The 27,841-nt window shown below is 44.2% G+C and overlaps 2 protein-coding genes across 3 annotated transcripts in view; one reads left to right on the plus strand and one right to left on the minus strand.

Moving 5' to 3' along the window:
- Positions 1 to 687: 687 nt before the first annotated feature.
- LITAFD (LITAF domain containing) lies at positions 688 to 13,904 on the plus strand. Of its 2 annotated transcripts, none has more exons than XM_005523156.2 (5): positions 688 to 816; positions 8,251 to 8,351; positions 11,521 to 11,586; positions 12,701 to 12,860; positions 13,333 to 13,904. In XM_005523156.2, exons 2-5 carry the CDS (start codon positions 8,264 to 8,266, stop codon positions 13,439 to 13,441), a joined length of 423 nt encoding a protein of 140 aa, XP_005523213.1. In that variant the 5' UTR covers positions 688 to 816; positions 8,251 to 8,263; the 3' UTR covers positions 13,442 to 13,904. The 2 variants fall into 2 exon arrangements, with proteins under 2 accessions (XP_005523213.1, XP_087920385.1); XM_088064259.1 differs by lacking the exon at positions 688 to 816 and adding an exon at positions 3,662 to 3,789.
- A 5,494-nt stretch (positions 13,905 to 19,398) lies between these two features.
- Positions 19,399 to 27,841, minus strand: part of USP7 (ubiquitin specific peptidase 7) — a 69,342-nt gene continuing 60,899 nt past the window's right edge. Inside the window, exons 24-31 of the mRNA XM_005522879.3 lie at positions 27,343 to 27,451; positions 27,175 to 27,252; positions 26,741 to 26,841; positions 26,047 to 26,146; positions 25,085 to 25,204; positions 23,767 to 23,838; positions 22,773 to 22,863; positions 19,399 to 20,026 (exon numbers count right to left, since the gene is read on the minus strand). Of these exons, the coding sequence (XP_005522936.1) occupies positions 19,920 to 20,026; positions 22,773 to 22,863; positions 23,767 to 23,838; positions 25,085 to 25,204; positions 26,047 to 26,146; positions 26,741 to 26,841; positions 27,175 to 27,252; positions 27,343 to 27,451 (778 nt within the window). The 3' untranslated portion in view covers positions 19,399 to 19,919. The remainder of the gene's footprint in view (positions 20,027 to 22,772; positions 22,864 to 23,766; positions 23,839 to 25,084; positions 25,205 to 26,046; positions 26,147 to 26,740; positions 26,842 to 27,174; positions 27,253 to 27,342; positions 27,452 to 27,841) is intronic.

Raw genomic sequence — 27,841 nt, forward strand, 5'->3', positions numbered from 1 at the left:
AGGAGGTGGTTTTGTCTCTGTTTCTCACCTTTCAAATATGTTTTAGTTGGCAATAAATTAAGTTAGTTTTCCCCAAGCCAAGTCTGGTTCGCCTGGGATGGAGATTGGTATGTGATCTCCCTGACTTCATCTCACCTGAAGAACATTCCCATCTTATTTTCACTGTTGAGGAGAATAAGAGAACCTGGGTGGGCATCTGGCAACCCACCACAAAGCATCTATTTAACAAAATCCAGGTCAGCTACACACCAAGAAGATCCAAGAGGATCCCAGCTAAAATATCAATGGTTACCAGCCCGCACAGAGATCTTTGCTGATCCAAGCACACTTAAGTGGTCAGAAATTTAAAGTTATTTCAATAATAAAATATCAGAGCCCCAGATACACCTGTACCTGTGGCTTTTTATCATTCTTTTCTCGCAGAGAAGCACAATGGCTGAGGATACATATTTCTCTCTCCACTGCCTCCAAGTTATTTCTGGGCTGCTTCTCATCGTCTCCATCAGCTTTCAGCTTGGCACAAAGGAAAATCTCTGGGATATTGGGGATGAAACAAAGCAACAAAAACATCCTCTGGTGCAAGCCAGTCACACAACATTCCTTGTGTGACAGAGCAGGTGTCAGCAGTGGGCTGGGGCTGGGGCAAACTGGGGTAATTACAGCCTGTGCACTGTGGTATTTCAGTGAGGCTGACTCGCACCTTGCAGGGGCAGGACCCAGGGCCATGGCCCTGCTCAGCCAGGGCACAGACATGGATGAAGTGAACACCTTCTGAAGCCTCCTCTTCCTCCCCAGATCTGCCAGAGCTACAGAAAGGTAAGAGCTTTCAAATGGTCTGGGATCAAGGCTGTGCTTGCTCCTCAGGAGGAGAGGAAGGGAGGTGCCAAGGGCTAAAGCAGAGTGAGCTCAGGGACCGTGGCTCTCTGGTGTCACTGTCAACTTTTTGAGATTAAAATGTCAAACTCTGAATATCTACAAACCTCTCTCATGTTCCTAAAATCTATAGGCCAGGATTTTTCTTAGGATATTTTCTCTTTCTCCTAGAACAGATCAGAGATGGAAGAAAGGAAAGGAAGCTTTCTGAGAAGGTGGAAATGAGAGCAGTAATAAGGATAGAAATTTGAACTAATGCACCATAGGAAAGCTCTCACATAAAAGCAGGGCACACACCTGCTTGCTTCAAGTGATTTTATTCCTAATAACTTTGTAAGAGTTGCTAAACCAGCTCCAGATGCTGTAGGACACATTACTTGAGCTGCTCTATCAGCTTTCATTTGAAGGACAAGTTATGGACATTCTTTTTAAAAGGGTGTAAATGAAATGCTGGCTACCCCTGATTCAATGCTGTTGGTGAGGGAACGCTCATCTATAAAGGAATTAAATTAAAAGCTGGCAAACATCAATTTTTAAAGTAATGATTAAGTGCTGGAAACAACTGTGTAAGGCTGCCCTCAATTTTGAAGACTAAAAGGGAATGTGAAAGGCAAAATTGTGTTCATAAAGGACAAAGGCTGAATCTAAACTCAGCATTTCCTATCTTCTGTTTGCTCAAGTTTTAAGGCATAACCAAATGTGACCATGGCACAGCAGAATTGATGCTGTATCTCCCCAGAAGAGTATTTCTGTCCACAACAGAGCTAAGGAAAACCAAGATTAATTAATTGTTAAATGTCACTCTGGCAAAACAGGAACTGAGCCCAATTTTTTTCCCCGGTCCAGGTTAATACACAAACCACTGGACAATACATCCCTTTAGTGGTTATTATCTATTTTTGGAATGGCAATTAGGGAGGGACAAGTTCTAATGCAATCCCAGGGCTCAGCTGTGCTCACCCTTCAGAGCAAGTGCCCTTTAAATGTGAATAAAGTTGGTCATCTCAAGGGAACAAGGGATTATACTTCAAACAGTAAATTAAGGAATAAGGTTTAATAGATAAACCTGGTTTGCATCAAAGCCTAGCACATAAAGCAGTGATGGATCTTATCCAGTATTTTAATTAATAACCTTGGCAGAAATATAGGAGTGGCTAATAAAATGTATGACAAACAAATTATGGAAGCAGAAAATGTATTACACAGAATAAGAAAAGTTAGAGACCTGCTGTGGCAGTATTTATGTGCATTATAATGTGACAAAGCAGTGCACTTAGAAAACTACTGAAAATTTCAGTTGCAAGCTGGGAGTTCATTAGTACAGAATGACATTGGAGGAGAAAGACCTGCTGCTGGTTAATGACAACTTAAATACCAACCATCAGCATGAGGTGGCTGGGAAAAGGAAATAAGTGCTGCTGGATTGTTCTGCAGACAACTTTTCCATTAAATACAAGATGACATTCATACCATTCCATAGGCTGAGGACAGAGGTCACTGACTATTCATGGGCAAGGAGGGTGAAGTCACTGTGCAGAAATGAAAAGGACTCAAAACTTTGCTTAGTCCTGTGAAGGAAAGGCTGCAGAGGGACGGGAATGTTCTCTGGGCTGGCTCGAGGGGAGAAGGTTTTCTGTGAAAGCATGACGTGCACAATAGCACACAGTGAGAAACTGCTATTAATAATTCCAGACTAGAAGGTTCGTGAAAGTTTACAGTGTTTTGAATTGCTTTAAGGTGAGAGCAGCAGGAGCAGTAAATGTACAGAATTATAGACTGGGGCTCCCTTCACCAAGGACTAACCTGACATAAACATCTGATGTGGGACAGGACTGGAAAATCCAGGCAGTGCCTGCCTTTCCAGCAGCCTTGAGTGCACATGTCAGGGAGCTTGTCTGTCTTGTCAACAGACAAGAAAAGGGAACCAGGTGAAGAGTTTGTAACAAGAAATATGGTACATATTCAGCCTATCCCCTCAGCTACATCCTCTCTGTTTGAAGAGGCTGGTAACCTGATTCAGGCTTAAAGGCCAGAGTAACTGTGATGCTAAAAAATTAATTTCACAAGTAGAATGGGGAATTGGTAGAGAGTTCTTCATCCCCTTTAAAAGGTTGTCTACTTCAGATATAATGAATGTTTTCTAAAGTCCTTCTTATTTGCTGCCAGCAGTCCTCTCTTTTAGCTTCTATTTAAGAATGAGAATGGGCAAATACCTGAATGCTGCTCCCCAATTATGTTTGTCTGTATTAGAGCTGGAACTATTCCTTGTTGAACATCTGAAAACCCTCAGCACACTGTGGATGTTACCCAAAATGACCAACTCAGGACTAAAGGGAAAAGATCTCCCCCTGAGGAATTCAGTGTTTCATTGATAGGCAAAACCTGGAATTAAATGCTTCAATCAAGTGAAACAGACTCTTGATATTGTTCAAGCCCCAGATGTACTTGCATGCCAGCAATGGCATTTTATGGCCACCCTTTAAAATATCAGAAATTTAAATTGCCTGATAAACACAGCTAGAAGGGCTAAATGCCCAGGAAATGTTAAGCTAGTGATGGCAGGAGAACCAGAACACATTGCAGCAAAGTAAAAGCCTTTGGGCCAGTATCCTACAAGCCAACAGGCCACTGGAGAAAACTGCAATTCTTCCATATGTCCATGAACTGTGGAGATCATTTATCATAATGTTTTAATGCTAATCTTCTAAAATACCAAACTTTTGAATGTAGTACCCTATATTCTTCAAACATCCAAATCTTAAAGTTTCCTCCCAGATTCCATGTTCCCTTTTTTCTGTCTCTGAACACACCCTCACTGAGTGGCAAATCCCACACTGGCATCAGATGAAGCTGGAATGGAGATTAAACACTTCTTCTGAAGTCACTGCTTGCTGAGATGCCATCCTTGAGAGCCAGGTATGAACCTGAAGGAAGTATTAACACTGCAGGGAACTTTGGTTTCCAAATGAAACCCCTTTCCAAGCACAGATGACAGTGCCCGTGTCCCTGCAGGCACACTTGGAATGAATCCCACCTATGGGGTCATTTAGCCAGCAGGGAATTCAGGAGGGATGTGCAGAGGTGCACAAGTGTGAGCTGGAGAGTGGGGCTGTGCCCTGGAATTCCACAGCTTTGCTTGCCTGCACCAGGCTGCTCTTCACACCCAAACACAAGACCCTGGAGCAAATCAGAGGAAGATGATGGAAACTTCCCACCCATCCTTCCCTGGAATCTCTCCTTCCTGGAACAGAAAGGCTTTGTCATTTGCAGCTTTCTTTGGCTGAATTGGCTCTGTGCATATGCCTCAGGGTGAGATTTACTTCTTTTTTGAAATACTGATTTCCACAGGACTTAAAGTCAGCTTTATTTTCCAGTGCAAACCGGTTTATATCCGTATGTAGAGAGAAGACAGGGAATTGATTTGGTGTCCCTGCACAGTTCTGCCTGCAAATCAAGCAGTTTGCAGTAGTTTGAGTCCCTGTGCTTCGGACAAACCCCAGGAGAGCCCCAGGGGCTGCTCTGCCCTTGCACAGAGCTCTGTTTGCTCGGGGTCACTGCAGAGAGGGCACCTCACATCGCTGCTGTGAATTGTGACCCTCCTGGGTGTTGCTGTAGGCAAGTCTACAGGGCATTTTCCTGCTCTTCAGGAACTGCTCCTGGTATTTCTCCTTACGGCTCCTTCCTCCAGGGCTACTCACACAGTTCTCACCCATATCTTCCTCTCCAACACCTGAAAAGGAGGGAAATCTCTTGTTCTGATTTATGGCAGCACCACCTACAGGTCTGGGGTCACAGACCCAAGGGGCTCTCGGGCACCTTACGGCTGGAACCGAGGACCGAGAGCAAGCACTTCTATGCCAAATTAAAGGCTCTGCAGGGCTGCATAAAGAACCCCAGAAAATGCCTTTCCTGGCCCTCTGGAAGTGCAGCCTTCGGGCCCAGAGGGTACCCGAGCCTTTCCCGGCACAGGCTGGGGAGGCTCCTGCAGGAGCTGAGCCCAGCAGTGCTCCCCCAGCACACACAGCTGCTGCAGCACGGAGCCAGACACACACCGGGACACACTTCAGGGCTTTGCCACCAGCCCCAGCCCGCAGAGTCTGCCTCGGCAGCTTCTTTAGATCAGACACAAACCCGGCATGGAACACTATTCCCTGTCCTGACACAAACCCGGCATCCCGCACTATTCCCTGCTCTGACACAAACCCGGCATCCCGCACTATTCCCTGTCCTGTGACACAAACCCGGCATCCCGCACTATTCCCTGCTCTGACACAAACCCGGCATCCCGCACTATTCCCTGTCCTGACACAAACCCGGCATCCCGCACTATTCCCTGCTCTGTTACACAAACCCGGCATCCCGCACTATTCCCTGCTCTGACACAAACCCGGCATCCCGCACTATTCCCTGCTCTGTTACACAAACCCGGCATCCCGCACTATTCCCTGTCCTGTGACACAAACCCGGCATCCCGCACTATTCCCTGTCCTGACACAAACCCGGCATCCCGCACTATTCCCTGCTCTGACACAAACCCGGCATCCCGCACTATTCCCTGTCCTGACACAAACCCGGCATCCCGCACTATTCCCTGTCCTGTTACACAAACCCGGCATCCCGCACTATTCCCTGTCCTGTGACACAAACCCGGCATCCCGCACTATTCCCTGTCCTGATACACAAACCCGGCATCCCGCACTATTCCCTGCTCTGACACAAACCCGGCATCCCGCACTATTCCCTGTCCTGTTACACAAACCCGGCATCCCGCACTATTCCCTGCTCTGACACAAACCCGGCATCCCGCACTATTCCCTGCTCTGACACAAACCCGGCATCCCGCACTATTCCCTGCTCTGACACAAACCCGGCATCCCGCACTATTCCCTGTCCTGACACAAACCCGGCATCCCGCACTATTCCCTGCTCTGACACAAACCCGGCATCCCGCACTATTCCCTGTCCTGTGACACAAACCCGGCATCCCGCACTATTCCCTGTCCTGACACACAAACCCGGCATCCCGCACTATTCCCTGTCCTGACACAAACCCGGCATCCCGCACTATTCCCTGTCCTGACACAAACCCGGCATCCCGCACTATTCCCTGCTCTGACACAAACCCGGCATCCCGCACTATTCCCTGCTCTGACACAAACCCGGCATCCCGCACTATTCCCTGCTCTGACACAAACCCGGCATCCCGCACTATTCCCTGTCCTGTGACACAAACCCGGCATCCCGCACTATTCCCTGTCCTGACACAAACCCGGCATCCCGCACTATTCCCTGCTCTGACACAAACCCGGCATCCCGCACTATTCCCTGTCCTGACACAAACCCGGCATCCCGCACTATTCCCTGTCCTGTGACACAAACCCGGCATCCCGCACTATTCCCTGCTCTGACACAAACCCGGCATCCCGCACTATTCCCTGTCCTGTTACACAAACCCGGCATCCCGCACTATTCCCTGTCCTGTGACACAAACCCGGCATCCCGCACTATTCCCTGTCCTGCTGCTGATTCACTTTTGCCCCTCTTGCCCTGCACATCCTCCCGGTGGTGTTATCCTGATCCCAGGCTGGGTGGAGCCAGGATTAGTCAGTGTGTGCCTGCTCACAGCACTTAACTTGCCAAATTCTCACTGTGTTAGCCACTATTATTTCCTCCTACCCTGCGCCTCTTGCAGTGCCTGCCTGGGCTTACAGGCGCTGGATGGAATTCAAAAGCCCTTTCCTCTTTTTCCTGTTTCACAGCGAGATGAATTCTGCAGAAGTGTCACCCCAATGGACACCACCCAGTATTTAGTGTACCAGGATAGGAATAAAACAAAAACTTGGAGACTCCCTGTAATTTTCACCACTAATCCCGGTCCCAGGAGAACAGCTCTTGGCCAACACCCGCTAATGTAACATTATCTATCGCCACACTCCTGAGCCCACAGTCGCTACCGACAGACTTATTTCCTCTCCCTTGGTTCTCACAGCTTCGTCCTACCCAAATTCTCTTGACTCTCAACTTTATTCTTCTCAGTGGGATCCTCATGAAGCTTCAACAATGGCCTATTAATACCTCTGCCATTCCCAATCCCGTTTTAGCTCCTTTATAACAACCGTACTGAGATGCACCTTTCTCCAGCCATCCTCTCCTATCCGTGTATTTGCAATTTCTTTTGGCATCTTTGGCCATAATGTGGCCAATGCAGTACTTCTGATTTTTTTATCCACAGCATCCTTCCTATTCCCTTTATGACCCATTCTGCTACCATTTTTCATATCACCTGCAGTTCATCCAGATTTGTGAAAATTACAGCACATCTTCCCTGCTGATATTTTCAAATGCCATTTTTTTTCTTTTCCTTTTTCTCCCTGCGGGGCTGATGCTTCATCTCAGCACTACTGATCCTCCCTTTTTCATCCTCCTCCTCCAACACTCCTTGTAAATAGACCGGCTGAGACCACCCTGCTTTGCCCAGCAATTCCTCTGCTGCTTTTCTTTGACCTCGCACATTCGGGCAGTTTGTGCACCTGTGCCCCTTTTCCCCCAAAAAACTTCCCTCCAAAACACTCCCTGACCTGTCCCAAAAGGCTGTGCCTTTCTCCTGCAAAGGACTCTCACAGTAAATGTTAGTAGGAACTCAGTTAACCCTGGTGCAAGGGGCAGCTAGGAATAATTAATGTGTTTCCACTGGCAGCGATACAAACACACCGTGTATCTGCATCCGTGTTCTCCTTCCTCCCACCCGCCTTTATTGCGAGGGTCAGCTGCTGCTAACACCTGCAAAACACAAATTTTGTGGCCTCATCTTGCTCAGAGCCTCGGGCAGCACAGTCACCCATAATAAGGATGTTTCCCAACAAAAGCCTGTCACCTACCGATGAGACAATAGTTTCACAGGGCAAAACTGCTCACGATAACAATGGTGATAAGGTTGCACAATAACCCAGAGAAAGACAGACCCGAATTGCCGCTGATTGCATTGACTTAATCTCACGTGAAGGTTTTCCATAGGTGCTCCAAGTGTGCTCTTCCCTTCTTTGATTACTTTGACAACCCACAGGGAAAAGAGTTGGTTAATTTTTCTGCAAAGGTAACTCTTTCAGTCGCGAGCTTGCACAGTTTGAACGGTGTTTTCTGGGGAACATTTTCCCAGCACAAAGAAATGTTAAGATGGTATTTTGTGCCTTCCACCTCTCCCATCGTGAGCTGTGACAGGAGCTGACCGCTCTCCAGCCTGCGAAAAGCCGGAGAGCGAGAACCCATTTCCCTCTAAGCAAGCCCCGAGCTGCAGAGCTGGGAGCTGCAGAAGGACTGGCAAGTGCAAGGCACGGAGAGTCACGTACAGAAGGTTTTCCTTTGCCCTCCGTTCGGCAGGTGAGCTGCAGAGATGTCTGGGGAGAAGCACGGCCCGCAGGTGCCGGTGGTCATGTACGAGCCGCGGCCCGAGCCCTCGGCCCCGGAGCTCGGGCAGGACGGTACGTGGGGCTGGGGAGAGGGGCTGCTGGGGCTGACTGCGGGGCTCCGGTACAGCATCCAGCACAGTGCAGCATCCAGCACAGCACCCAGCACATCACATCAACCAGCACAGCATCCACACATCACAGCACCTAACACAGCACCCAGCACATCACATCACCCAGCACAGCACCCAGCACATCACATCACCCAGCACAGCACCCAGCACAGCACCCAGCACAGCATCCACACATCACCCAGCACAGCACCCAGCACATCACATCACCCAGCACAGCATCCACACATCACAGCACCTAACACAGCACCCAGCACATCACATCACCCAGCACAGCACCCAGCACATCACATCACCCAGCACAGCACCCAGCACAGCATCCACACATCACCCAGCACAGCACCCAGCACAGCACCCAGCACAGCATCCACACATCAACCAGCACAGCACCCAGCACAGCACATCACCTAGCACAGCACCCAGCACATCACATCACCCATCACAGCACCCACACATCACCCAGCACGTCACAGCACCCATCACAGCGCCCAGCACATCACAGCACCCAGCACATCAACCAGCACAGCACAGAACCCATCACAGCACCCATCACATCTGGAGCCCACCTGTACAAGTGTGTGGGGCACCAAATGTAAAAGTGTTTGGTTCTTTTCCCCAGGATCGGGATTGATGAGCAGAGACGGTTTGTGCATTTGGATTTAGGATGTTTATTTTACCTTATCTATATTACATTTTTACAGACAGTGAACACTTCTACACACTAACCTAACAAGCTACAAATGGCCACCTCGGGCTCTGTCCACAAGGCCTTTTAAGCATAAACTATTCAATTATCAAATGCCAACTAATTTATTTTTATTTTAGCCCAATAACCAAACACCTGTGTTCCACACTGCCTATTTTTCTATCTGATTCTTCAATATCCAAATCCCAAAGAAGGGAAGCAAAGACAAACCAATACCCAAGAACCGTCATCTCACCTCATATATAATATACTATATACTATATCTCAAACTCTAAACTCTATATTTTTCACCCAGTGACTTAACATAATTCTATCTAATTCACACATTCACCTTCCCAGCTTCTCCACTCGCTTTTAGAAGACTTCTCCATGGTCTTAAGTTAAACCCAAGTTCTCTTGAGTGTCTGAGCTTGTCAGCACAGATGAAGGGACATTTTCTGTGCCTGGGACTCCAACATCCAGCCTGGCCAGGGCAGGATGGCTTTAGAAAGCGTCTGTGCCAGCATATAAAACCCAGGGTTGGCATAGGATCTCCTAATAGACACATCATTAAAATGACAATAAATATTTTTTTGGTTTAGTTAATAATTTTTCAAAAAACACTCACTTTACTGCAGCTGTGTCACTGCAATGATTTCATACTCCTGATGTGCAAATGTTCAGCCAGCAAATTCTGTATGTGGATGAGCTGTGTCCTGCTTAAATTGTCATCTAGCTTCACAGAGGACTGGCCTTTCTGCTCCCATCCCTGCTGGCCAGAGCTGCCCTCCCTGGGCGAGCTCTGCAGCCAGGCTCTTACAGGAGGAGCAATCCCTGCCCATGAGTTCAGCTCCAGGGCTGCCAGAGCCTGCTGCTCTCCTGGGCTGCCTTTTCCTTCTGAAACCAGGCACAGCTCTCACAAGGACCTCACAGCACTTCCCATCTTTAGTGATTGCACCTTCCTTACCTCCCTGCATCTGAGGAAATTGCCATTTACTGAGCAGGACTGGAGAAACAATCCGCATGGGTGATCAGGTAGGAGCTAATAAAGCTCCGTGTGTCAGTCATGGGCCTCCAAACCTGACTCATTTTGAGAGCATTTCATCTGCCTGTAAATATTTTTGTCTTCAAAGATCTCTCTGGCCTTTTTCTAAGCTCAGCAGAGCTTGCAAGAGGCTGGGGAGAAGGAGTCTCACTTGTGAGCCACTCAGCCAAGGCACAGGCACTGCACACATCAGCACTGAGCTGCAGCCTCTTGTCCTTGTGCACGGAGCAGATCCTTCACTAACACACATCGAGTGGGAGCTCACTTGTGCTAAGCACATTCCTTTTCTAGATCAGAAGGAAATTATTTCACTTTTATTTTTTTTACTTTTTTTTACATAAATTTTCTTTTTCCCTACAAATAACACCCCCTAAAAACCAAACAAAAAAATCAAACAGAAAACTCCTCAAGCCCAAAAAACTAAACCCCACCCCACCACCATGAAACCCAAATGCCTTTGCAAATCTCCACTACCTCTGGCAAGCCATTCAAGAAAATACTGATAAACATTTTTTTTTCACCTTTGCCACTGTATTTTATCTCACTCTGGAAAATTCTGGTTTTATATTCCATTTGTATCCCTGTGGGCTCATTCCCTGGTTGCACTCACATTGTTTGTGAAAATCTTGAGCACAGGCTGGGCTCCCAGCTTGGGGCTGCTCTGCCTGGGGGTGAGCATTTCTCCAGTGTCGTCCAGGCTTGACCAAACAAAATTTCTCTTGAGGACTGTCCTCCTGTCCCAGACCAGTCCTGTTGTTTGGTACCACATCCACTCTAGCTGGATGTAAAGCTTTTTACATGGATTTATTTTGAATGTATTCATAAATGTATTTTTTTTTTAATACAGTCATTTATTTCACCTCAGGTAGGCTGATTGCATTCTTAATTTGAAAGATTAGCAAAAGAACTGAAAAAGCTTGAGGTGTCTTAGTCACCAGCTTTCCTTCTCCCAAAACAAAAGGAAAAAAGATATTTTAACTTTTTGTTTCTAGAACGAAGAGTACGATGAAATAACTTTGTTGAAAGCTGATAAAATTTAAACAAGTGAAAAGGCTCTAAATGCTCACAGTAAGGGTAGTTACCACTGGAGGTAGAAGTACTGTGAGTCCTTTATCAGTAGAGTCCTCAAATTAAGATTGAGTATCATTTCAGTGTTATGCTGCCTTTCCTGGAAAATGATTTGTGGTCTCAGCTTTTGTTATAAAATGAGACCAGCCAGTCACTGCAGGTTTGGCTCTGAAAACCCACAAACCCGTCCAGTGGCTGCTCCTCGCCGTGCTGGATTTGGCTCTCCCTGCCAGGCCCCTCTTGTCTCACTCCACAGGGCTTTTGGGAGCCAGAAGCTGTTTGCACTTACACGTTTTTCCCTGTTTTTCTTTGCAGGGGGCTACGAGTATCCTTCCCCCCCGCCCTACTCCTACCGAGAAAGCGTCACCATCGAGCAGCCCGGTGAGCCGGGGGCTGCGCTCCTGCAGCCCAGCAGAGCCACCTGGGCTCAGCTTTTACACCAGCACAGAGGGTGGGAGCTTTCTGACACAGTCACAATCTCATAAGCTGGAAGATTTCCACAGAAATGTTAGAAGATAAACTAAGACAAGGGACTCAGACTTGATTTTCCAGCTTTAGCCAATCTACACAAGTAACCATTAAAATAAAACCAAACCAAAAAGGCCAGAAGCCAGGGCTTTCAGAACAAATCATTGTAAGGCCAATGTTTCTGTTCTAGTCACCTTTATGGAAGTGGAGAAGCTTAAAGGAGATGGTGAGGAAAAGCTCTGAAGAACAGTCAATAACACCTCACACAGGAGGAAAGGAGACATGCATTTTTAAATATCCCTAAAACCAGAAGGCACTTGAACTCAGACACGCTCTGTGCTATCTATCTAACAGATACCTTCCCACTCCTCAAGTTTTGCCTCAGGCAACACTGTGAAGTTGTACCCTAAACATGTTTTAGGATCCTTAAAATGTCTTTTTTTTTTTTTAACTGAAAACATTTCTGAAAAAAACATCCTTTGTGTACCTACAAGGAGCGTGTCCCTCAGGGAATATGACAGTCAAGTCTAGACTGCAAAAACATGAGCTAGAGACTAACTGGGGACAGCACCAGCAGCTGTTTGATGGCATTCAGGTGTAAGAGTAAACTGCTTTGAATAATTTCTTATAAACACTGAAAAGTTGATCCAGAAAATTCCCCAACATCCTTCAAATCTCTTCTTCAGGGAGAACAAGAATTTTCATATTATTTTAAATATCAGAAGACAAATCCTCAGTGTCAGAGTACATCTACCAGAGGCTGGTGGGGACTGCCTGGCTGGGGATTATCCCATAGACAATTCCCTGTGTTTGTCCTTATCCAGGTAAACTCTGGCTGGTTTTAGCTGCAATGTGTTGGCACACACAGAACAACTAGCACAGGGGTTCTTAGGAATACACCTGAAATCAACAATAATAACACGGGTGCCATGATAAGAACCCCCACTCTCCCAATTAAGGCTTTGTAACTTTCAAAATATTTCCTGTGCTTTTAACCTGGCTGCTTCTCCTCTCCTCCTGAGCTCAGTTTATTTGGTGCCCCAGCCTCCGATCATCGTCGCAGGGATCTTCTCCAGCAAACCAACCTCCACAATCTGTCCTTCCTGCCGCCAGCACATCACCACCCAGGTCACCTACAGACTGGGCAGGCTGTCCTACCTCCTGTGCACCAGCCTGTGCATGGTTGGGTAAGTTTTCATGGGCATTGTGCAGATTCAGCATTGCAGAAGGTTAAAAATGAGTAATTAAAAATCAAAGTTCTAGTTAGTGCTTATACAGACACTTTGCCCGTCTCCACTCAATGAGAAGTCACCCTGTCCTTTCTAGGTGCAGTCATTGTGGCTACAGGGGATGCAAACTTGCTAAATTTAACCCAGTATGTTTCACTTTCCATAAGAGAAGCAGAAATTAGTACACCATTGTCTACTTCCCAACTGTAATTTAGAATCAGGCTCAGAAACAGACTCATGCATAAGGTAACAGAAGCAAAGAAGATTAATATTTTGGAAGATGTTTTAAACATTAATAGACTTGGGAAAGAAGTGGATTCAGACAGAGAAAAGGCAGACAGAACAAGGCAGGGGAAAATCACAGCTGTGGCCAGCAGAAAAGGAAAGCCAGTAATCCTTCTGTGCATGTCCATCTCCCCTCTGGCTCTAGGTGCTGCTTCGGATGCTGCTTCGTCCCTCTCTTTGTGAAGCTCTTCAAGGACGCAGATCATTACTGCCCATGCTGCCAATTTCACATTTATAGATACAAAAGACTATAGAAACAAAGTTTATGCAACCAGATGATGTAAAGCCTCCTTTCCTAAAGGCATAAGATTCTGCACATAAAACTACTGCTTGGAAACCCACAGGACTATGCTTAGGTTCTGCAGCTCCCTTGTTGGTGAACCCACCTGGTAAACTCCAGTTTTCTACCACACGGTTGGACTGGCTTTAAAACAAAAACCACTTCAAGACTAATTCACAGTGTCACTTAATTTATGCTCTATTTGACTTGCTGCCCTGTGCTGTGACGTTTCCAGCTGCTGAGTACTCCAGCTCCTCTCAAATCTCCCACCCAGCTGGGACACAGACACCTCTGGACCTCTCAGCCCACCACTAACCATGGTTTGGACATGGATGTTTCAGAGAAGCTCTTACCTTCTCTGCACTGGAACTGACTGCTTGGGATTTCATTGCTCTTCTCCCTGCAGGACCTACCCCTGCAGGGCTGTGGGCAGTACAGTGTAGCTGATTATTTATTAACAAAACACTAAGTTATGAGACTGTCTTTACTCTGTTACGTATGAGCTAAGAAAATAAAGCTGTTACTGTTTACAATACTGGCAAAACATCTGCTGTCTGCCTTGCTGCCATGCCCCGCTGCACCCAGAGCAGAGATGCAGGTCATGGGACACCCCTTTTACATTAACAAGCTACAGTCCAAAAGGCAAACACACAAAGATGAAAAATCAGCAAACACAGCTTGAAAAAATCACCACAAGGCCTTGATTTTACCTCTTGGCCTCTCTGCACTGCAGTGAATCACCTCCCAAAGCAGGACTTTTTAGACTTTACCTTTACACAGAACTTTACAGTCACTTATCTGGTGAAATCAAATATCTGCAATTACAGTGCCCAGGAGGTGCCCAGACCCTTCTCAACACTGACAGTAGCAGCAGCTGCTGCAGCTTATTGCTGGCTGGAAAAATTAGCAGAGGAAGAGAAGTCTATTTCGTGTATTTCCTTGCTGTAACATCATGAATACTTTGACATTGGCACAGGGATTGCTGAGGGCAGGGGGATGCACGGCAGCAGCTCTGGGCTGCTCCCCAACCCTGCCCTGGGCACCAGGGCTGCACCACCGGCCACTGAAAGAGCTTAAAGAGCTCCTTGTCCAAACCCTGTCCCTGCAGTGACCGGTGTCCTGTCCCTGCAGAGACCATTGCCCCTGTCCCTGCAGTGACCATTGCCCCTGTCCCTGCAGTGACCATTGCCCTGTCCCTGCAGTGACCACTGTCCTGTCCCTGCAGTGACCACTGCCCTGTCCCTGCAGTGACCACTGCCCCTGTCCCTGCAGTGACCATTGCCCAGTCCCTGCAGTGACCACTGTCCTGTCCCTGCAGTGACCACTGCCCTGTCCCTGCAGTGACCACTGCCCCTGTCCCTGCAGTGACCATTGCCCAGTCCCTGCAGTGACCACTGTCCTGTCCCTGCAGTGACCACTGCCCTGTCCCTGCAGTGACCACTGCCCTGTCCCTGCAGTGACCATTGCCCAGTCCCTGCAGTGACCACTGTCCTGTCCCTGCAGTGACCACTGCCCTGTCCCTGCAGTGACCATTGCCCAGTCCCTGCAGTGACCACTGCCCAGTCCCTGCAGTGACCATTGCCCAGTCCCTGCAGTGACCACTGCCCCTGTCCCTGCAGTGACCATTGCCCAGTCCCTGCAGTGACCATTGCCCCTGTCCCTGCAGTGACCACTGCCCTGTCCCTGCAGTGACCATTGCCCCTGTCCCTGCAGTGACCACTGCCCTGTCCCTGCAGTGACCACTGCCCAGTCCCTGCAGTGACCACTGCCCAGTCCCTGCAGTGACCACTGCCCAGTCCCTGCAGTGACCACTGTCCTGTCCCTGCAGTGACCACTGTCCTGTCCCTGCAGTGACCACTGCCCAGTCCCTGCAGTGACCACTGCCCAGTCCCTGCAGTGACCACTAACAGCGACAGGGACACGGGGCAAGGGGCAGGGACAGCGACAGGGACAGCAGGAAGGGTGAGGGACACGGGCCGAGGCCAGGTCAGGGCCAGCCGCTGTGACACCGCGGGGCTGAAGGCGACTGTAGAAATGAGCTGGAGAAACAGCACTGCCCAGCAGCCCTGTCACCCCAAGGCAGCTGTCACAGTCTGCATCATGAACTGCCCCACTGAGCTGATCCCACAGTTTAGTTAAGCTAGGCTGGGCATAGGCGCTGGCTTTTACTTCAACACCCACATCAGTGCAGTCTTTAGACCACAGGAACCCCAGTCTTCAGACCGTGAGATGTGAAAAAACGTAATCAAGACATGTAAGAACTGTTAAATGACGATTTTCCCAGCCCTACATGAAACCCGGAGCCAACACCCCCCAGCCTCCTCAACAGCCAGGCCGTGGCCAGAGCAGCTGCCCCAGAGCTTTCACTCCTCCGTACCAAGGTCGGTGGCTGTCCCTGCCCTGCTCACCCAGCCTACTGTGACCTAGTGCAGGTCACAAACCCTCAAGGATTAAAGGCAGTCACGCAGATGGCAGCACGACAGGCGTCACCAATTCACACATTTTTTTAGGATGTTAAGATTTTTCTTAATTTTAAAATCTGGCTGTGAAACCACAAACGTTGCTGTTAATTAGTGGTAAATAATGCACCAAGTCAGCGTGACATTAATCAGGAAAGGTGCAAAACCCAAATCCACATGAATACACACACAGCAAAGAAATTATATCAATATGACTTGAGATGTGCAAGAGGTATTTAACAGAAGTAGTCAGGACGTTTTTACACCACTATTTATAGGCACAACACTTTTGCACAACTATTTAATAAAAAATAAAGGCATCCAGCCATAGCAAATTTAATTTCCTGCTGTGCTTGGTATACAGCTAACTTCAACATCACTTGGGGCAGAAGTTAAATAGAATACAGATTTGGAGCTAGATTAGGACACATCACATATATTTCCCCCTTTTTCTGACCCCGAAGACCATGCAGGTTTAACAGCAAACAATAAATGGCACTTGCTGCTCTGACATCAAACCCTCCACCTCAATACCAAAATGTTTCAGGAAAAAGAAGGGCTCACAACATGGAAGCTGACACACAAGTCAGAATTTACCTTCTGGCCAGCACACTCAACATTATTAATGCCAATCCTGACACACCATTTGGCTGAATTTTGTAAACTTCATCTACTCAATCTAACCAAAATCTCTCCGAGTTTTGAGTGACCCAAGAGCTGTAACTCCCACTCCTCTCCAAAATGAAGAGCCAAGACACCAATGCAGTGTTTACCCTGGGCTGTTTTATTTACAGTATGTACAGTTCCTACAGAAAACGATTTCTCACAGAGGATATCAAACAGCAACCCCCCAGCGTGTCTCCGATGTGCCCGCGGCCAGCGCAGCGCCCGCGCGGTCCGAGCTCCGGAGGCCGGGTTGGGGACGCTGGCACGGGGACGCTGGCACGGGGACGCTGGCACGGGGACGCTGGAGGAGCTCCGGAGGGCAGCAGCTGAGGTAGATCCGGGATGCGGGAGGCACTCGCTCTGCTCGTCCTGCGGGGAGGCCACGGCCGGGCCCTGGCGCGTCCTGCGGCAGCACGGACTTGTCGGGGTCGCTGTGCCAGCCTGGGCGGGTGGAGGGGGCTGGGGCTGGCTGTCACTCTCTAGTCAGCAACTAGCACTGGTGTGATCTGCTCAGATTTCACAGAATGCTTTGGACTCCTTTAGGATAAAAGGCACTATGTAAATCTACAGGAACAACGCTCTACTTTCCTAGGGAGAATTCGGATGGGCCGCTAACAACATGTTGCTCTGATGCTGTGTACCATGTACCATCCTTATTGCTTAACACTTATATTACCATTACCTTAGTTTAATGTATTCACTGTCTATTATCCAGATAATTCCAAAATCTGAATAAAGAAACGGAAAGCATGGCAATTTTGAAGACTCTATTCTTCCATTGTAATTTTTTTTAAGTGAACTAAGCAAACATACTGGACCTGAGAAACCCTCCTGTCCTCCTCTTGATAGGTGTTTCCACATTTGACTAACAAGTTATTGTGCTCCAAACCTTTTTCTTTTTCCCCAGGAAATCCATCAGTAATTGAAAACTGCATATGGAATGCCTCAAAGTATGGACTTCACCAAACTAGTGTGGGAATAGCACAAATACTGAAGCACATAAAATCCAGTCATCTAAAACCCAAAAGGCACCCAAAACCTACTGTTAGTGGCTTTTTCTTCCGAAATAGGAAGGATTGTGTTTCTTAAGATAGTCCCTAAAAGCTGCCACCATCCCATAAATTAATGTGAAAACTTAGTGACACTCAGATACAAGCTCAATTTTATATCAGTCTAAACAACACTTAATATAATTAGGGCTTACTACTGCTGACCAGAGCCTCTGATTCACAGAAACAGTTTGGAAACAAATCCTGACATTTACTGAAAGCCTGTAGAGACAATGCAAGTACCAGTAAAACCATCCCTGGGATGGTGCAGTTCTCACCAGCCTGATGGAAATGCAAAGCAAAGGAAAGTTTTCTCCACTTAAGGCATGCCAGTTAAGCACTTCCCTCTATGCTAACCTACACACTCAGACAACAAAACAAAATAAACAACTAGTTTGCCTTGACTGGAAATAAGAAACAGTCAAAAGCTCTGCAAGATACAAACTAAAGAGAGAATCAAACATACCTAGAAACTTGCACCTTCTGTTTTGGTTATGGATACAGGGAACACATTACAGAGGGAATCTATTACTCTATGAAGAGACCTTACCTTTAGGGACTCCAGATTTCACTTTACACCATTTATAATATTAGACTTGAGAATCTGGACCACAAAATTTTGTACAGGCAGGCAGAGTCCAGTCTACCACAAAGACTCTACTACAAGCTTTACAAACAAACTAGTAAAATAATTTTTCCATTTGTCTTTTTTTGTACATGGCTCCTTTCCTGGAAAACCTTTTATTTGTTAAGCTCAAATGTGACTAGCTAGGACGTAAAAAAACCAAACCCCAAAAAAACCTCCAAACCCCAAAACTATTAAACAGAAACCCCCACAAAATTTTCCCAATACAACCAATGAGAATTATACAATTGTCAACACTTAAGGAAAAAGAAAACCACACCTTTAGCAAAATCTCATGAATGAAAACGTTTCCCAAAACTCTAATTCCAAGGAGAGGAGGAGAAATCTTCTTCAATGTCCATGTCATCACTCATCGAAAAAAATTTTATAGAAAATTTTATTCAACATACAACATTTTCCAGCAAAAAAAGGCAATATACAGGAAGAGGAGTTGTACACTGCGGCTACAGAAACAAAATAAAATACTGGAAAAGAATGTAAAATTAAGTGTGAATTGCTGATTCTATCTTTACTGCACTCAAAACTAGACACGCGGCTGGCATTAGCTCCAAAGAAAAGGAAGCAGTCTGGGGACTGAAATAAAACTACACACAATGAATATCAACATCAGTGAAATTCACTTGCAGACTCACCCAATAAAATTAACCTCCAAGTGTTAAATTGTACATGTTCAGTCATTAAATATACAATTTCTTTTTTCTTTTTTTTTTCTTCTTTTTTCGTTTTTTTTCCTCCTTTTTTATACAAAGTCAACAGCTTACTAAACACTAGTGAGCATGCCCTCTGTGCTAAAAGGCTAGTTCTTGTGTTTTCCCCATCTCTTCCCATGGTAACTATATTAATGATATTTATAATCTTTTCACTTGCTTTTGCCAACTTTTGAGTGTCATTCTATTTGCCAGAAGATGGCATAATCAATTGCAACGGTATTTCTCAATGGTTGGAAATTTAATAAAAAGACCCAAATATCTCTTTTTAGGACTCGGGGCATCCACTTGGCAAAACGGGATGCAAAGTATTGACTAAATTAAATGAAAACTAGTTTATTAAAAAAGATTCTATGAAGCTGGAGGAGACAAAAATCCCGAATAAGTGCCAACAATGTACACAATGAAGTAGAGATTGCTATTTATTGATGACGTGAGTTTTTCTTTTGCATTTACAAATGCACAAAAATGTCATTTAAAGTATAACTGAAGGAAATAAATCTGATGTGAGTCTAAACATAAGACTTACTAGCTGCAGTGATGGTGAACACCACATGGGAAGGGCAGCCAGTCAGCTTATGCCATCTATAAACGTACTACAGACAAATAATTTTGCCAATGTCAACTGTTCTACTAAACTCTTCCCTCATTATGCTGACAATTGCCTTGCATTACGTTTACCATAAAATAACTCTCATTGGCATCCAAGCTTTTATAAAAACACCTTCATTTTGCTCAAAAAGGGCAGTCAATAGATACAGAGAAGCCAAACTGAACAGCCTCAACAAAATAAAATTAACATCAGCAGCAAATCCTCTTGCTGAAGACTTCAGATATAGTGCACGTGTACCAAAGTTCTACAGTTGTTAAAAAGGTGCACACACACTTATTTTTGTCCCTTGCCTTGACAATCTGGTTAAGTAAGTCAGTTATGGATTTTAATAGCTTTTTCAAGGTAAGTGTAGCGACTTCTCTTTGGGGCTTTATTGAAATGGTCAAGCCCTAGCCATGGCCTTGGATGAGACATGTTGCCTAGAAAAGAAAAGAGAAAAAAAAAAAATGAAGTTTTAAGACTCAATTGGGAAAGTGTTTCCATTACACAAACTACTCCTGTGTGCCCTGGCCACAGTTTGCTGGGAGTCGGGGCCAGGGCAGAGGAGTGCAGAGCAGCCCCACAGCCAGCAGGGCAGGGATTTCCTTCCAACAGCACATTCCAGAGCTCCTTCCACATCAGGCACCTGCTTTTTATCTTCTTCAGTCACCTGCAGGAGTTTACAGCACTGAAGGGTGTGCTAAAGCAAAATAATCACTGTTATAGCCAGAGATACATCAGAGTATCAGCTTTTACCAATGCTGAGCCTGTTTCAAGCAGGGAGGAATTTGCCAATGAAACATGACAACCAACAGTATTTGTCATAATTTCTGCTATTCCTGTCACCTGGTTTAAGCAGGAATATCTGTTAAATTCATGTAAAATGCAAATAATGCTAATTAAGAAATCATGAAACTGACTCTCCTCTTTATTTTCTAAGAAAAAACCCTAGTCACTTAAGATTTCAAAGCAAATATTTTTGGAAAAACAGATTTTTTTCATTTATTCAACCCAATATTATTTATTCTACTCCTAGTTTTCATGAAAAACCACAATCCACATACTTGAAAATGGGAGAAATTCTTTTTTAAGATGTTCTCAGAGCAGAGCATCAAATATTCTTTGAAGTGAAAAGATAAAGGCAAAAACTGAAGCAGCCCCCAGCAAGGAAAATACATTCTACATTCAAAGCCATCAGCTGTAACCACTAAAGCATAAAACATGTGACCATTTTGGTTGCCTGCATCTGCATTTTGTGATATATTTTCTTCAATCAAAATTATTTTGGTTTTTTTCCCCCCGTTTGACCTAATGGTCAATATCAAATTAAAAGAGAACTGCCAGTCTTAGTGGGAGAATTTGAATGTTTCTGAAGAGATCCTACATGGTTGGTGCCAGCACAGTCATGGCTTTAGTTAGTGTACCTTGGCAAAAGCAGAGGTACACTGACATCACCTATGCCTATCAAACTGGGCAATGCCACAGCTTTGGTTCCATCAGTCCAGCATGTGTTAAAATTTGGCTTTTGTAGAAATTAATTCTATCAAAACATATTCTATCACAGGGTTGAATCCTGTGAACTCTAAAATGAAAATCTTTTGCTCTCACATTCCCTACAATTCCTACACACAGTTCAAGTTCTCTCTTTTTCCACATTCTGACATGTTCTGTGCCTCTGACCTGGTCACCTGGTTAGTTTTTCAAGCTGTTTGGGCACCAATGGCCCTGCCTTGCTCACCAAGTCCAGTGGTTCATTCCAGACTATTTCATATATTCCAGCCTTTCCCTCCCTGACCCAAGAGGGATGACTCCCAGAATAAAATCAGGACGCTGCCTGCTCTGACCACACAAGAGTTTATCTGTCTGTGGAGGAATGTCCACCTGCAAGCTGGCCATCCAGAGCCTCTTCACAAGCAGTGCAGGGAGGTCCTGCAGTGACACACTCCTGGGCCCTGGGGTGACTCATGCAGCTGCAGGCACTCACAGCTCTGGCAAGCCACCAACCTACCTGAGCTATGTACACAACAAAAGGACTGTTTGCTAGGCTCCCACATGTGCCCAGGAATAACACAGGTCTAACTTTCCACAGGTTTTGAGATAAATGGACAGTTACAGGATTTCTTTACAACTGTTACATCAATCCATAGCACAGCTGGGAAAAATTGAAGAAAGCCTGACCCTAGCAAAACCTACCAATCAAAACCAGAATTCCTAATTGTCAGAAAAATGGAACTGCAGAGATATGGTGCAACTCATGGAGAGGAACACTTGGCTAAGCTGGGAGAAGAAACCCCAATGAATTCAAGAGTTTCAATGGATCCCTGACTGTGGATCCAAAGGTGTCATTCCCAAACAGAACTCTCCAAAGAGGAAAAGGGGAGATTTGGATTTAGAAGCACTGGTGCAGGTTGCTCAGAGGAGCTGTAGCTGCCCCATCCCTGGAAGTGTCCAAGGCCAGGTTTGATGGGGCCCTGAGAGACCAGTCTGGTGTGCAGCGTCCATGGCAGCAGGGTGGAATGGGATGGTCTTTAAGGCACCTCCCAGACCAAACCATTCTATGACTATGAAAACACTCCTGTGGTGGAACCCTGAAGGATTAACCTGGTTTCTCCCATGTGTAAATGTCTAAGAAAATAGAGGTTTAAACGTCAGTCAAGTAAACAAGACAGCAGCCCAGCCAGAGACAAATTTAGAATGGAGCCACATTTGTACCTTGGTGAATCATCTCTTAGGGGTTAAAAAAAATCTAAACAGAATCTAATTGACATATTTAATGTTCTTGTCAGAATCTTCAGATTCATTGAGAACATCAAGAATAAACAAGAATTAACTTCCCATGAAAATCAAACATGCAAGGGACAATAAAGACAAGGTACACAAGACAAAGTGTGTTATACTCATACTGGACCCATTTGGTCATTCACATGCAATCTTTTAATTCAAAGGGAAATAGATTATTTATCTATATGCCTATAAAATACATATTCGTGGACTAACACATTCATGTAATACTTCTCAGTGTGCACACAGGTGTATATAAATACTTGCTTAGTCACTACATCTAATGTATGTCATGTAAAAAGAACAAACTCTTTCTGCATCCTAGGTTAAGGATGAACACATTATAACAACTGGCAGGGCAACTTCAGCAGGCCAAAAGAAAAGTGAGATTGTCTAACAACTTACCAGGTTGGGACTCAAAGTCTTTCAAGTTCACTTCATACTCATCTTCGTTGAGATACTGGTGTCGGCCCATCATTACAATGGCAAATTTAAACTGTGCAAAGAAAAAAACCACAAAAACCAAGTGGTAGGATATGACATTGAAATACAGTCTTCAAGCCTAAGTTCACAACCTAACTTGCAGCTGGTAGTATTCTTCAGGGGTTGAAAAAGGGTTTAATCCTGGTTAAAACCCTCATCAACTATCTGAATAATGGGACAAAATAAATGTTTGGGAAATCATGAACTCACATCCTGGAATACTATGTCTAGGTTCAAGCCCTCCAGGAAAAAAGACAAGACAACAAACTGCAGCAGGTGCAGCAACAGTCCAGTGAGACTGTGAGAGGACTGGGGGGGAACCTGGCATTCAGGAACCTCTGGGAAATGGGTTCTGTTTAGCTCAGAGAAGGAAAGGCTGACAGGGTATCTATAGTTTTCCACCACTTGAAGGATGGTACACAGGAGCAAGGCTCTTGCCAAGAAGCTGCACAGAGGTGACCTCCACAAGTTGCAAAATGGAACTGATTACGTGCAAGGAAAGCAAAGCCTTCCCAATGACACTGGAAAGGCTCTAAAACACAGTGTCCAGAACAGGGCACAATTCCCACCCTTGGGAGTTTACAAATTGCAACTGAAAAACCCTGCACAACCTGACTGAGTCACGTTCTGCTCTGAGTAGGAATGTGATGTGGGGGTGGCTTCTAAAGGTCCTACACTAGCTACACTTTTCTGGGTTACTTCAATGTTTTGCAGAATATCTCTCTTGCTGCAGTACAGAAATACTGATCCTACTCATCCTAACTAATTAGTCCTAGAAAAAGCATTATTTCAGTCAAGCAGCTGTTCTATCACACAAAATCTACACTTACCCAAGTCTGTGTTGTTGCAACTTATTAAAATAAACTCAATTAAGGGTTCACAGTCAACAGTAAAAATTCTCACAATTTGAAATTACCTTTTCAAATTCTTTTTCTTGTATGTCCAGCATTGTCTGAATCCGCTTCATGACCTCTCTGAAGTGTTCACCCTAATAATTACAACAAGATTTTTAATGTCAAAAAAATCTAGGAAAAAAAAGGGAAGCTGTTAGTATTTCCTGCTTTAAGCTTCATTGAAAAACATTGCCTTAATCTCTCTGTTATTTACAAAATTACACAAGTATCAACATCATTCTCTACAATATGGAACAACAGCAGGCAACTTGCTCTAAACTCAGGAACTTTAAGTCTTACTGGTTCATCATTATGCAAACTGCCACATTAATTGGCCAGGCACTGCCACTGATACGTGCAAGTCAGGTTAAAGTTAAGTAGCAAAGTTAGAAAATTGGCAGCAAAACAGGAATTTGTAAAAAACCTTATATTCTTATTAAGCATATTACTACTTTTTGTAGTATATTTCTGCTCCCTCTCTATGTACACTGGCCAAAAAAAGTGACAGATACCATTAACTTAAAGATGAATAATATATATTAACTGTCATAACAAGGAAATGCAGAACAAATGGTTTCCATAATCACCACACAGGTTTTACCCTTTGATCAAAAATATGGAAATTAGTAGAATTCTAATTTTAGAGTTCTAGAGGTAGAGAGATATGGACATATTTCTTATTCCCAAATTTTTAAAGTAAGTAGTTTTCATACAAAGTAACATACATGAACCAGAAAAAGTTTAGAAGCAAATGGCTAACTGCTCCCAGAAATACATATTGGTATTAAGAGAATCAGGGTGACATTCAGCTGGAGCAGCACCACAGAAAAACTTGAGAATTTAAATTAAGCTTTCAAAATAAGCTTTTGTTCTTGTACCAACTTTCAGCCCTAGAAGATAAAGCACATCAAATTACAAAAGGGATGAAATGCAAAGTCATCTCAGAAAGTGAAGGAGAAAGCAACCCCATTTTCCATAATCATCTCTCAGTCAGAGCAACCATGGCAGGGCCACTTTTGCCAGCAACTCTGCACTGCAGTTACTCAAGTGCTGTTGGAAACAGGGTTCTGGTTTCTTAGGAAATTCTGCAGGGGGCAGGGGATGACAGCTGCTGCCAAATGCCAGCTTTCTAGGTATTGCACAGGCTCACTGAAACACAGAACAACCTGGACATGCAAAAGGAACTGAGCTGGGAAATGATTTAACCATAGAAGGCACAGATGGGGCAGAACCTTTGGTACAAGAGGTGTATTTTCCTACACACTTCTTACACTAATGCAGTACTTAAAGAAACCATCATCAGGATAATCTCACAGGGAGAAAAAGAGAGGCATACTGCACCTGGTGTATCCTCAGCAAGAATGGAATTCCAAACGTCCCAAAAACTTCTTTGTGGAAATGTGCCACTGTGATTAGCATCTCATTTTCTTTGTCTATATCTACCTGGTCCAGAGGAATTTCCTAGATCCAGACAGAGAATTGTGACTCCAATCAGTTAAACTTCCACAAAAAGAAACTAAAGTTTTGAAGTTTTTTTTCTAGTTATTAAGAAACTGGAAACATTACTGATGTTACTGATTTCAAACAGTTGTATTCAAAAACAATTAAAAGAGACATGTTGTTTGACAGAGTCTTTTACCAAAGTCCCTCATCCCTGGCAAGACAGCACTTCCCCTACTCAGGAAATATTTTCCTGGCTTCCCTGAATGGCTTTTTTGACAAGAAATCTTCTATCAGTGCAGTACTAGCAGACAATAACACAGGCCTCTTGTCAGCTCCTCATTACAGTTTACACTGGAAACTTTTTTTTTTATATTTCTGATCTTTGAAGCAGGTTAGCAGATCTAAATGATGATGTTTAGAAAAAAAAAATCACATGTTAAGGATCAAATTTGGCTTGAGAACCTCAGCTGTAACAGAAAAGGAAACAAAGCCTTCTAGAATATTAGAGTACAAAAGTGGGTCCTAAGCATAAACATTTCTATTATGAACTCTTGAACAAACCTTGGAATTACTGCCAAGACATTAAATGTTCTATGGGCAGGCTCTTGCAAAGTTTGCATATATTGTTATAAGAATAAATGTATAAATGAAAGAATGAAACCATTATAAGGAAGCAGATGGAACAAAAGATGATCTTTTTAAAGCATTATCTTTAAAAATGCATGCAATATTATCATGTAATTTTATACAAACATCACAGTATTTGAAGATCAGGACCCAGGAAAAAAAAAACACCACTTGAAACAGTTTCTTCTCTCAAAGTCAGGTTTTAAAGCTCCTCTAAGACAAGAACAGTTTACCTCTATTCGAAACGTTCGACTTGTTGCAGGTGACAAACACTCTAACAGCTCATCCTCCTGATGGACACCGATTATTTTGTAACTTACAATTTCTAGCAGCCTTAAAGATAAACAGGGAAAGCATTTTTAAAAAGTTAATTAAAAAAAAAAATCAATGCAACATTTCTTTCTCAAACCTTGAAAGAGAATTAGTGCAGAATTTAAACTGATGCTGCTATTGTATTTATAAAATTTTAAATCCAATCTTTTGTAAAAATCAAGCAGTAAAGCCATAGGAGGTTAAATTATTTCTAGCTCATGGCAAAAAGCCAGGATGTGCCATTACAAAATATAGATTTCTAGTGGAGATAATTTTATAGATCCTCTTTAAATGACCACACTTTTTACCCCTGTAACTCCTGAGAAGTGAATAGCAAGAAATGCTTGGATTTCAAACAATTAATAAGTCATGACTAACAAATGCAATTGATGAAACTCAAGGATGTAACTTTATTAAATAAAAAATAAATAACTGTGTATAAATTTATATTTATAGTTAAGAAGAACCCTTAAGAGTGGCAATCTGGAAGCTTTTAATACAACATTACTTTTAATCTGTTAATAATGTTTTATACAGTATTTTAAATTCTATAGATACTCTGCTGCATAAAATTTACACGATCACATAGAAGAAATCACAGTCTTCCAGCTTTACCTTAATTTCCCTGAACCTTTTTCAGAGAGTTCTACAACTTTTTTACATTCTTCTAACAGGTCCCGCACACACCCATGCTTATCTGGATATACTGTTATTTCCTGTGGAATTTGAAACACAAAAATCACTAGAAAATCTGAAAATGTAAACAACCACATAAAAGCACAGAACACACTGGATTGTTCTCCTTCACCACTCATCTTGAGAAGATAATTTAAGTCAACACCTATGTCATCTTCAAAATTTTTGTTAACGGATCCAATTTTTTTTTTACATTTTTTGGTTCTCTTTGAGTTTTTTTGCTGTTTTGTTAGATTTTTTTACATAATGTACAACTTTGTTCTAATTCTGTGTTACTCAGGGGAAGAGTGTGTGACCCAGGCATACCAGCTCTGACACAGAAATGACAGCAAGTGTGCAATGGCTTCACTCACCTCTTCCCTAAACTGGCTATTTAGCCATATGCATTTAAAACTTCTTCTGTTTTCAAAATCAGTTATCTTCATTTTGAGCTTAAGAAAGAAAAGAAAAACACTTTAGGCATACTTTGAATAGGGCAGAATTATTTTTATAGCTCATCCCAGTAAAAAGAAGACTCTTACCTGTTGATAGTAGAGTTTTTTCGGTTGCCTAGGCTTGAAGAACTGCAGAAGATCTCTTAAAGTACCTTCATAATTATGTCTAAGAGGATTACCAGGGCCATCCCTATAACTACAGAAGGAAAGAAAACATGTTCTTAAAATCCATCTCTTCAAAATCCACCACTGCTCAGTAAATTGAAGCACTAAGAGCATTTTTATTACTGGCTTCTAGTTTCACATAATTGCTAACACAGCCTAAGCAGCACAACACACAGAACTTTAGTGATTTTTAAACACAGCTGGGCTGTGGGAACAGAAAACCATTCGGGGTGTGTGTTAACTCTCCTGGATGTTTACAAGCTCACCCTCCGTGCTGCAGGCTGGCAGACCTACATTCCTCTGAAATTACTGGCATAGCAGCACATGCTTTAGATTGTGAAAGGTTAATTTGCTGAGCCATATGACACAGCAAATTCCACAGTGACCACAGCACTGGAAACGACAAAGAGCTACTCAAATT

This window comes from Pseudopodoces humilis, chromosome 18 (assembly GCF_049639895.1).
Source record: "Pseudopodoces humilis isolate 2021_Gansu_Grassland_sample_001 chromosome 18, ASM4963989v1, whole genome shotgun sequence".
NCBI lineage: Eukaryota > Metazoa > Chordata > Aves > Passeriformes > Paridae > Pseudopodoces > Pseudopodoces humilis.